General features: G+C 40.7%; 1 protein-coding gene across 2 annotated transcripts in view; it reads left to right on the forward strand.

The window, feature by feature from the left end:
• adgrl3.1 (adhesion G protein-coupled receptor L3.1) overlaps positions 1–10898 on the forward strand; it is a 138600-nt gene extending 127702 nt beyond the window's left edge. Inside the window, exons 23-27 of one of the 2 annotated variants that reach the window (XM_074687372.1) lie at positions 193–286; positions 4320–4358; positions 5257–5274; positions 5962–6264; positions 8320–10898. In XM_074687372.1, coding sequence (XP_074543473.1) covers positions 193–286; positions 4320–4358; positions 5257–5274; positions 5962–6264; positions 8320–8963 — 1098 coding nt within the window. In that variant the 3' untranslated portion in view covers positions 8964–10898. The remainder of the gene's footprint in view (positions 1–192; positions 287–4319; positions 4359–5256; positions 5275–5961; positions 6265–8319) is intronic. The other variant, XM_074687381.1, reaches the window with a different exon arrangement.
• The last annotated feature ends 738 nt before the right edge of the window (positions 10899–11636 follow it).

The raw sequence follows: 11636 nt of genomic DNA on the forward strand, positions 1-11636 counted from the left end.
CATCACGCCCCGTTTATATCACATTTATTTTACCTTATTTCTTACCCTTTTTTTGTCGTCACCTCTTTTCCTCCCTTGACTTGTCCCTTCACCTCCCTTTTACCCCCTCCTCCCCCACGTTTTTGCTTCTCCTCTGTGTCCTCCCCTCCCTTCCCTTCCCTCCTCTCTTGCTTTCTTTCCTCCTGTGTACAGAGTCGTATCAGGCGGATGTGGAACGACACTGTGAGGAAACAGGAGTCTTCCTTCATCACAGGAGACATCAACAGCTCTGCCACGCTCAACAGAGGTAACCACGGGATACCTACCATTTGCATCCTCATCACTGTCACCATATCAACTTTACTAATAGCAGGGGGCTCAGACAGCACACACTGTCATTTAGTGAAGTGGTAGGAGTCTAAACTTTGGATAATGGTACTGTGTTTTTGAAAGGAGGGAGATTAGCAGAAAAGAGTGTTAATAGCATTTTTTCTTTTTATTGCTTCAAAAAGACGACATTACAAGAGGAGAGTTAGGAGCAGACTCTTGTCTAAACTGAAACATGAACCAGTTTTTGCCTCTATTAAAAATCTACAAAGTGCTAAAGAGGGCTTCTGTACCCTTTCTCAAAGGATAGTCATCTTTTTTAGCATTTAAGTTAAAGTATGCATGCAAGTCTTGCACTAAAGCCAATGGTCCCTTTAATTGTACTTTAAATTATGCATAGCTGCCTCAGATTAACGTTTTATTAGACAAAATCTGGAGGTGTTCCTGTTAAGAGGGAGTTACTGCTTTTAAAAAGTACTAAAGTAGAGTAAAAGTTAGACATTTTACTACACAAGAATCTTTGTATGCAGCCTAGCTTGTCTGGTATTGTGATGGAGCTGTAACCAAAGCTAGCAGCAGGTGAATGTGTTTCTGCTGCAGTCTGCTCTGTCTTCTGCTGTCCTCCCAGGAGTGAGCCACTGTTAGAGTGGATTCATGAGTATGGTCGTCTCAGGGCTAGGGTAATGAGGACATAGACACCCAAATGGCTGGACTTTCTGATACACAGACACGGTAGAACGCACACCTGCATACACCGCCGTTTGTTAGTCTCCAAGTCGAGGCGTGGCCCTTACTTCCTCCAGGCCACTAATAAGCTGTTAGCATGACAGATTGATGCTAAAGCAGACACGGTGTGTGTCAGCGTCTGAATTATCACACACTTAGCGAGGCAGGCCTTAAGACACCCCCCACCACCTTCTTCTCCTCCTCTTTGCTTCTACGCTGTAAACCGTGGTGCAAAGAGCTACTTAGCCACTAGATTTGAAATGACTGCATACTGTGTCTTTGTCAATACGAACGGGGGTGGAATAAATGGAATATTTTGAGGAGAGTTTGAACCCTTGAAACACTAAGGGAAAGTAAAATGTAGAAGGAATTAATTTAACTTTTCACTTTGAAGTCAAATTTTACACTCTCAAGTCTCAAATGTGTTATATTTTTCAAGTCTTATTTTAGTGTTACGGACATCATAGTATGAGTGATTTCCTTCGTACTCTTACATCCCCTCCAAGAAGACAAATATAGATATTTAGGATAAAATTCTTAGAACATTCTACATTTTTAGTAGAAAACTAACCCTGCTGCCAAGGCAGCCACTCAGTGAGCTTCCACTGTGTTTTTTCTAACTTCTTCTACCTGGAACTAAGTTGAGTCTGCCAAGTTCAGGCTGCGTGCCAACCTCATGTTTCTGAGAGGGAGGTTTTAATAAGGCATTACAAGAATAGACTGACCTATGGTTTCCTCAAACACTGGATTATGGTGTTCTAAAATAAGTTGGTATGGTACTTTTTTGAGCCAAAACTCAAAACTTAAGAGTCAGAGAAACTTCATGTAATGGTTCAAATGTTTAAAAGATAACCAGTTGCTTATTAGAGTGCAAATCAATTTTGTTGTCTGCCATCCAAAGGCGTCATTCTTTAAAAGCACACTCTTTAACTTATAGGCCATTACTCCTCCTTATCCTCTCAGATATACAGAGTTAGAACAGGTATAACCACCTTGTCACAGCAGATAAAGTTGGCATCCCAAAAAAGTTTACTCTGCTGCTGCTGAACAATACAGAAAAATACAGTTTTACTTCACCTCTTTCACATAATGTCAGTGAACAACCAAACAATCAGAATCAGGCATCGTACATAGTCAGAAGATCAGTGAGAAAGCATGGTAACAACTGGTGTTAATGACATAATGATAAACGTAAAAATCGCAATTTAAAAAATGGTAATGGAAACGCCACATTTTCGAAAAACTCTCAAATTTCAATAAAAAGTTTTCACGCGCTTATGAGGTGGTTTTTCAGAAGTTTCGATATTGAAGTCTCTCGCAAAAGTGCAATTGAAACACCGTTTTCGCAAAAATGTCACGTTGTCATAACAACGCACCTCCCTCACCTCCTCGTATGTGTCCACTGCCACACAAACAGACTCTTGCATGGACGGCTGTGAGCGGGTCAGAGAGCAGCAGGAGGGAGGGGCGGAGGTCTGTGTGCTCGAGTGAGAGTATGTGAGCTGGAGATGATGATTTTCATTCAGTTATTTGTTCGTGCCTGTTGTGAGTTAGTGTGATCACGGCAGCGTGAGCAATGAATAAAAAGCCTAATGTTCAAGAATCAGCATCATCATGAGTGCAGCGTCCGGACGGACATTATGTTTTACTTTACTCAAGTTGTGCGCAATTCTGGTCGTAATGGAAACACTGGCAAGGCGAAATTGTTCTTAATCCAAACTTCGGAAATATCGCTTTTATTTTGTTTTATTAAAAAGTGTGACGGAAACGCAGCTATTGTCACTTCAGAGGTGATTTAACCAGGCACTAAGTGTTATTTGTGAGACCATTTTCACCAGTCTTTCTGAATACAATGACTTTTATCTGATCCTATTTCGCAGTCTGCAGTTTGCAGTATTGCCCACGAGGATGCCCCGCCCCCAAAATGACAGAATTCTGACTGTATCTAAACATTTTCCTGCTCATTACGCAGCAACCAGCTAAGGCACAAGATGTTGATCCATTAAATATTGATTTGAGAATGAATTTTTGTCATTTTAAAAATATTTTTCCTTTTTTTTCTCTCAAGTGAAATAATCTAATGTTTTTTTTATATCTTACAGTTAAAACAGTTCTTTTGAGTCTTTGCTCATTAGAGCCTCCATGATATCACACTTTCCGCCTCCTTACAGGGCTAATTGACGCTAGATTGAACTTTTTAACATACAGTGCATTTAAAATATCATAACACTAAACTTAATAAATTCATTGTATTATCAGACGAGGTGAGCTTTAGCCCAGCAGGTATATTTATACGGATATTTCTGTCCTCATTTGGCTCTCGTCTTCTCACTAGCTCCTCAGGCTGCTCTCACATCTGGCCCCATTTACTGTTGTTATCTTTCAATTTTTATGACCAACTTCAGATGGAAAGAAACATTTTGCTATATGTTTACCAATTCTATGAGGAATAAACTTTTTCTCTCTTAGAGGCAACAGATAATATGCATTCTAATAAGCAACTCCAGTCATGGCAAACCTGTTTATCTTGATATGACAACCCATAATATAAAGCTAAACCAGAGACAGGCTCAGAAGGAGTGATATGGAGAGGGTGTTTGATTCGTTCCAGAACTGAACACGAGGGTGAGCTGTGGGCGCTGTCATGGTCATTAGTCTTCCTCTTTCTCTCTTCAGTGTCTTATGTGTCCATGATCTGTCTTCCACCAAGGAGGAAGACGCACTGAGAGCACTTTTTGTGGCCTCTTTGTCCATTAACTCTCCTGAAGTCATGCTACTCTGCTCAAGCGTATTGAACTGCAGCACTATCTTCTCCAGGCTCTGCTCTTCTCTTTCTCTCTCTGTCACTTTCCCCCCTTCCTCAGCTTGTATGCAATGGCTGCCAGAATGACCTGTAAAGCTTTTTTTTCTGCTTTCACCTCAAACTATGTTTGCTTGTTTGATTTACTTGTCCTCCTCTCTCCCTCTTTCTTCCACACACTCACTTTCCAATCTCCTCTTTTTCCTTCTTGCTAACTTCCACTTTGCAACATCTACACGCTTCCTCCTCCAACCTCTATCTCTGCTTCTTTTTTTTTCTTGAATGCTTCTCTCTTTTTTTTTCTTGACTTGGCTGTTGCTTTCCCTCTCCCTCTTTCTCTCTCGTCTTGGCTCTTCCTCTCTTTCTATCTCTCCCTTTCTCTATCTGCCTGTACCAGGAGCCATGGCTAATCATCTTATAACTAATGCTCTCCTTCGTCCCCATGGTACTAACAATCCTTATAACACTCTCCTGGGGGATTCGGCAGTCTATAACAACCCAGCCGTGGGCATGTACAACACTCAAGGTGTGCCTGATTTTCCTCATTCAAACATTTTATTCCAACATTTGGAAAGTTAACTTCAAGTTTCACTGCATCCTTTTTATTCTGCATGCTTATTTCATTTTCAAATGTTTGCTGCTTTCTTACACTTTTGGCTGCATATCTGATCGCACCTTATTATGGCTCCCAAGTAAGGCGATCAATCATACTGCAATAATATTTCACAAAGGACACCCACTGGGCAGTTCTCACTGCACATAAATGCAGAGAGGAAATTCTGTTGATGATTTATCGAAACAGCGTAACAAGTTTGCATTCTTATTTATTGGATGCTATAGATGCAGGCTATATGATTTGTTGTATTTTTTATAAGCTACTTGGGAGCCATGAAATGTTTGGACTGTTTTGTGGTGAATGTGGTTTTTCAGTGTGTGCCTCATTTTGAATAAATTTTGTCTGCATCAGTTGGGACTTGTGTGTGTGTGTGTGTGTGTGTGTGTGTGTGTGTGTGTGTGTGTGTGTGTGTGTGTGTGTGTGTGTGTGTGTGTGTGTGTGTGTGTGTGTGTGTGTGTGTGTGTGTGTGTGTGTGTGTGTGTCTGTGTGTGTGTGTGTGTGTAGTTTGTGTAACTGCACGTTGACTGTATATAAGCCGTTTTTCTGTGATTTGTGAGGTGCGTCTTCATGTTTTTTTCTGTGTTTTATGAATTCAACGCGGACAAAAGCTGCTGGTTTACAATGAAGCCCTGAAAAAAAACAGACTTTGATTTTCAGAATCAGACAAAGTTTCTTTGTTCAACATTTTTCATCAGGCCTCCAATTACTGTGCAAACGTTGATTTGTGTAGCTGCTGAGAGATGTTTCTCTGAATGTATGAACTCACTTTTGTCTCCTTTTCTCTCTTCTCCCTCATGCCGTCCATTAGCACCTTACCGAGACACAAGTACGGGCTAAATTAATCCTCAAATACTTCAATAACATCGACTTTCTCCCATCTTTTCTTGCCTCCAAAGTACTCTGCCTAACACTTTTAGTCCAATCTCCATCCAAACAGTTGTTTTGTTTGGCTGTCAGCCATGAGAGCCACCCACCCCCCACCCAAACATCAGTCAGTGCATGAAATATACTCCTCCTTTTCAGTTTTTCACACATTTTAAAGATTTATTTCCCTGCAAACACTATTTAAAGAGCCTCTCCTTCCTGAGGGCAACATATCTTTAATTTAAAATCATTACTATTGAATCTCATTAATATGTGCTAGATCAAATGCAAATTGACATTAGAGCTGTAATTGTGATTCAGAGGGTTTAGGCCTAAAATTGCTTTAAATGTAATAACTTGGAGTGTCACTTCAACCCATCTATCTTATTCTGCAGTGTAGCTCTATTACTGTGAGCACTACAGCAGCACAAAAAGAAGTATTAGAGAGAAGAAAGTACTTCTGAGGTTGCTCTTAAATGAATTATGGATGCTCGCAGCATTTTTTCCTCGAAACTTATCATTGCTACTTTTTAATCCTCAACTCACAGAGCAGGCTCTGATATCAAACAATAATTAAAATCGCTCTTCTGAAAATTCCACTTAGTTTATGTAAGAATCCCAATAATTCTTTTAATTATTTGTTCCTCAGAGGGCATCCTGAACAACGCAAGAGACTCCAGTGTCATGGACACCCTCCCTCTTAATGGTAACCATGCCAACAACTACAGCATGGCCAGCAGCGAGTACTTGAGCGACTGCGTCCAAATTCTGGACCGCAGCGGTGGCTACGGCACCCACAGCAACCACAAAGAGACGACCCTGGAGAAAAAGATCCTCAAAGAGCTGACGTCCAATTACATCCCGTCATACCTCAACAACCATGAGAGAGCCACCACGGAGCGCAATCACAACCTGATGAACAAGCTGGTCAACAGCAGCATGGCGAATGGAGGTGACTGCTTTCATTAAGATCATCCTAGGTTTCAGATGTGGATGTACTTTCTGATTTTCTTAATGAGGTTCATGCACATGAGGCCTAACTTTGGGGATTTCTGATCCCACTTTCTTTAAAATGGAGCTGAAACTCTGAAACGATTTTACTTAACTTTCATCATCCCCCCAACACTTCAAACCAGGAGAGAGTGTTTCACTCCTGTCTTCAACAGAAGTTGCTGTAACTATTTATTTGTCCATTGTCTTTACCACTTTTCCTTTTGGGGGGCTTGAGCCTATCCCAGCTTTCATTGGTCGCAAAGCAGTGAATCACAGGGATAACATGTAGAAACAGATGACCATTCACACGCACACATTTAAGATAGATAGATAGATAGATAGATAGATAGATAGATAGATAGATAGATAGATAGATAGATAGATAGATAGATAGATAGATAGATAGATAAACTTAAATGTTCCAGTTGGGACATTTTTCTTGGGCAAAGTGCAAGTACTACATCAAACAGATAAAAGACAGAACAATATATATATATATATATATATATATATAATAACCATATAATAACCGTAATAATATATATGTATAACCACTGCACCTCTCAGACTCTCTTTCTACAGAACACAACACACTCCCTCTGCTCCACACACTCAAACCTCCTCCATACACCCCTCTGCCACACGTCTGTGGAATGACCTCCCTGACACTCTAAGAGCAACGCAATCCACGGACTGTTTTAAAAAAGGGCTAGAGACTTTTCTTTTTAGCAAAGCTTTTAGCCACCTCTAATGCTCTTAAGATTGTCTGTTTTCAGCTGTTTTTAATTGTATTTAATTTGCTCTTTTTAAACTTTCTTATTGCCCCTTTTTATTTTTTCCAATTTCCTATTCTCTGTTTTCATGAAGCTAAAGCACTTTGAGATTTTTGGATGAAAAGGGCTTAGTGAATAAGATTTATTATTATTATTGAATGTATTATTTATCTCATTAGGGATGCACCAATATGAAAATTTTGGCTTATATTGGTATCAGATTTTAATATTGCTGTTATGGCCAATATTTACTGATATCAATACTAGTTTAAAAAATACAAAACAAAAACAATCTGAGATGATGTGTTGAGTTAATTCATTGAAAGAGCAGCACGACCGTGAGAAAAGACGACCATGGAGAGGATCAAAGGTTGGATGGTCCAAGATGAACGCGATCAAAAAATGCGTTTTGTCTGTTTTTTGGACCAAAAATAGGAAGAGAGACATGAAAGAAGAGAGTCCACTCTTCTTGGGTAGTTTTTGTGTTTACTAAGTCATAGAAAACAGTATTATTTGAGTTTTAGAAGATCATTCAAGATCAGCTGATGCCAATGTGTTAAAAAAATGACCAACGTCGGCCGATATTGATACCAATATGTCGTGCATTCTTAATAATCACTCACGCAGATTTTGAGCAGACATTGTACCCTCTCTGGTCACTTTGAGGGCACCTGAAGCAAACTTTAACAAAACACTCACAAACCATCACCTTTTAAAGTTTTTTAGAAATTAGATAATCCTGCAGACAGAAACAAAAGCACTCACACAGAGTTGTGTTTCAGTCAAATGAATACCATGTACTCATTTTCTTTTTTGCTGGAAATAATTCATACCAAGAGGAAACTTTTATTGCTGCAAAGTCTTGTAATTTTTTCCACCTACTTGTTTGTCTGCCTCTTGGTTATTGTCAGGTAGCAAAAAGTGTTTTATACCTGCAAACACTACATGTGCCAGAGAAGTTAGCTGAAACTGAAGGATTAAGATGCTTTTTGTAAAAAATAGAATCCATAAAAAAGATGCTTCAACCTACTGTAAAAGCTGAACAGCACTTTACAGTCGAGTGATGATGCTTTAAGAGTTCATCTCCACTTTCATTTGAATATATTGATTAGAGAAACTTTTTATCAGGTGTTACATCACTACAGATTCCATGGATGTTTATATGTCTCTTTACTTTTTCAGTATAATTGCGTCTTGTTAAAATAGAAATGCTTTAACTGTTTTCTTGTCTGGTGTTTCAGGGAGCATGGCAGGAGGCAGCAGCAGCAGCAGCAGCAGTGGAGTGAGTGGATGTGTGGGCAGCGGTAAAGAGGACAACGGTCCCATGGTGATGGACAACCCTGCAGCCTTCCCACATGAGGAGAATCTGGGTTTGGAGATCATTCGAGAGGAGTCAAACGCTCCTCTGCTGCCCCCACGGCCTCCCCCGCCAGATAGCCATCCCCCGCCTCCACCACCGCCCCACAGCTTCGCACGGCCAAGGCGCATCCCCCAGGAGACCAGCGAGAGCTTCTTCCCCCTGCTGACCAATGAGCACACTGATGAGCACACGCAGTCGCCCAACCACAGAGACTCGCTGTACACCAGCATGCCCGTGCTGACGGACCTCCCAGACGGACAGATGAACGGTTTAACGGACGGAGAGGAAGACAGCTCGGGGGAGCTGCAGCCTTGTAAGAGCGCCACGGCTCCCGAGCTGGATGACGTCTATTACAAGAGCATGCCAAACCTGGGCTCCAGGAATCACCTTCATGAGCTGCAGAGCTACTACCACATGGGCCGAGGTGGCAGCGATGGATACATGGTGTCTGGAAGTAAGGAAGAATCAGATTCATCACCTGAGGAGCCGCCCATAGACCCTGCTCACCTGGTTACCAGTCTATAGAGCCAGTCCAGAGACTTCTATCCCTCCCTCAGCCCACCTCTCACACTTCAAACTCTCCAATGAAAACATTCTGTGATACACTGACAGACTGTGCTGGCCCAGACCTGAATTGATATATTGTTAGACATTAACCGTGGTTCATGACAATATGGCTGAGATGTGGCTGGTGATGGAAGCAGGAGCTGAATGTATTGTCATAAGTGGTGCAGACTGACAGGGCTGTTCTGAGAGAAATGGAGTGTTTAACCTGGAGGAGAGAGGAAAGGGGGAGGGATTCTGTAATTTTACTCGACCTGTTACTTCAGTTTGGATTCTTGGATTGACAGAAGCCCTACAAGTTCCTCAATATGGACCTCTAGCAGATCATAGCATATAGCCTCCACTTCCACAACAACAGGGGTTGGAGCTGCCTGTTTGTCCGTTTGTCTGTCTCTTTGTCTCACTCTCAAAAAACACCCACAGGGATACTGTCTCCAACTCTCCAAATGGCAGAGCAGGATGTCAAACTCTGGTGTTCACGAAATAAACTGGCCTTAACGAGGCCCCACCCCCACTACCTGCCAATCAAGTGGAGGATGTATGATATATGCCCTCACTATGGATCATCCCAAAAAAACTTTTTTATTGGGCAACCAAACTGTAACCATATCACACTGATGTTCTGAATTCTCTTCCTGTTCGTATCTGCTAAACTGGAGTCGTGTCTGGGCTGGTGTAACATTCCTGCAAGTTGTAGTGACTGCGGCTACTGTGTATTTCACTGAAAACAAAGAAGGAAGACCATATTACAGCAGACTGAATTAAAAAAACAAGGTTCTGTTTCTTCTTCTTTCTTCTGTAAAACTTATTTCAGTTATCAAAGGATTCTGAAGAAATCACAAACTGTTTCTATGTATTGTACAGAATACAGATTCAAATGTTGCATATGACCAAGTCTTTATTTTCTAATTTTCAGTTGCAAACCTTTTGTCTGTGGAACTGTTCGGAAACGTCATGAAAACCTTTGGTCATGTGTAGACCACGGAACAAGCAAGGAACAATCTTTCATGTCACTCTTTCTTACATACAGAGACAGTAACGCACTCCTTCAGTAACGCGCTTATAGCCTTCGCACACTTCATCCTGGTCCTTTTATAGCAATGTCACCGGCACTTACATTTTGCAAATCAATTGTTTCTATATACTTTACCACTGTGTAGATTAAAATAAAGGGAAATAAAGTTGTTAGGGGGAGGGTTGATATGGTCTTTGCTGGCAGTGGCTTTCATCCCATTTGTACTTGATAAAGCATTTCCCTCCTCAAGGCACAACAATAGTTTACGAAGCATATCCTCTCTGTTGCCAAATATTTTACAAATTGACATAACCTTGCTGTGCCAGTCGAGTTCTTCTTGTTCTAAAAAAAAGTGAGAAAAATAAATATTCTCTAAACTTAAAAATGTTCCATTGAAAAAAGAACGGGTTTCACTTGTGAAATGCCATGAAAACACCATTTCTGTGTACTGAAGATGTGAAAACTCTGCACACAGCTGCACTGTCCGATGTGGAAAGCTGATGTTAACTTATTTAGGAGGAAAATTTTCTAAGTGTATGAAGTGTAGCTTGCACATGTATCCCACAAGCCCTGTTCATGTCCCCAAGAGAGAAATTATTTATTTATCTGTTTATCGGTTTAAAGACAGCAAAACAAGTTTAGAGGAAAGAACGCTGGCTAACGGCAGGAGTAAATAAAGTGGCACTGGGTTTGGCTTATGGTTCTTTTTTTAAATTATTATGATCATGATTATTATTACAATATTATTGCTAATTATTTATTCTTTTTGTATGGGTTCCAAGTTGAATGATCTCATAACTAATATTTGTTGTAACAGTGAAAGTTGTTTGCCAACAAATAAATTACTGACATAGCTTTGCGGTTTGACGCCTCTTGAGTTTTATCAGTTGTTACATCAAATGAAATGCAAACATGAGTTAAACTGTGGAACCTCAAGTTAAACAACCAACATTGTTTTCACTTCAAATATGCATTTCTGATTATTTGAGAGATAATTGTCCTTATGTCAATATTTTGCTTGATGCATTTCATCTGGGATGAGATGCTCTCATCTGGAATCATTTGCATGTGTTAAAGACAAATTCCTACTAAAACAGACTGGCAAAGAATAACATTTAGATTGCACAACCGTCCACGTGTGTCATATGGTGTCAGTGATGTTAAGACTCATTTAACCTGCTGCTTGTTTACAAATCCCACTCCTTAATGCTTTAAAAGCAGCAAAAGGGAAACACACAGTGGGTATCACAAATCCAGTCTATTTGGTTGTTCCCCTTGATATCATGGTGGTGTAATGAGCTTATGGTGTGAGAGTCGGTGCAGGGGAAGCACCTTCGGGAGGTTGTTAGTTTGGCAAACATAAGTGGCATTCTTCATGGATGAGTAGTGCTGCTGGTGAGAGGTCACGTCCTTCCACTAGAACTTGTGAATGAGGCCTGTTGGTCTTTTCACACCAGTGCTGTGGCCAAGAATGGAAGTTTTGACAGGAATGACTGAGGGAATTGGCTGCTTAGGTCGAAAAGTCAAAGAAACAAACAGTAGTGTGGTCTTCCAGAAGTTGCCAAATTTTGGCATTTGCTGAGGAGTTACTGACAGCTTGGTGCTAACTAAGAGTTGAT

Source organism: Halichoeres trimaculatus, unplaced genomic scaffold, assembly GCF_033239565.1.
Source record: "Halichoeres trimaculatus isolate MK-OKI-2021-1 unplaced genomic scaffold, fHalTri1.1 fHalTri1_scaffold_2, whole genome shotgun sequence".
Classification (NCBI taxonomy): Eukaryota; Metazoa; Chordata; class Actinopteri; order Labriformes; family Labridae; genus Halichoeres; species Halichoeres trimaculatus.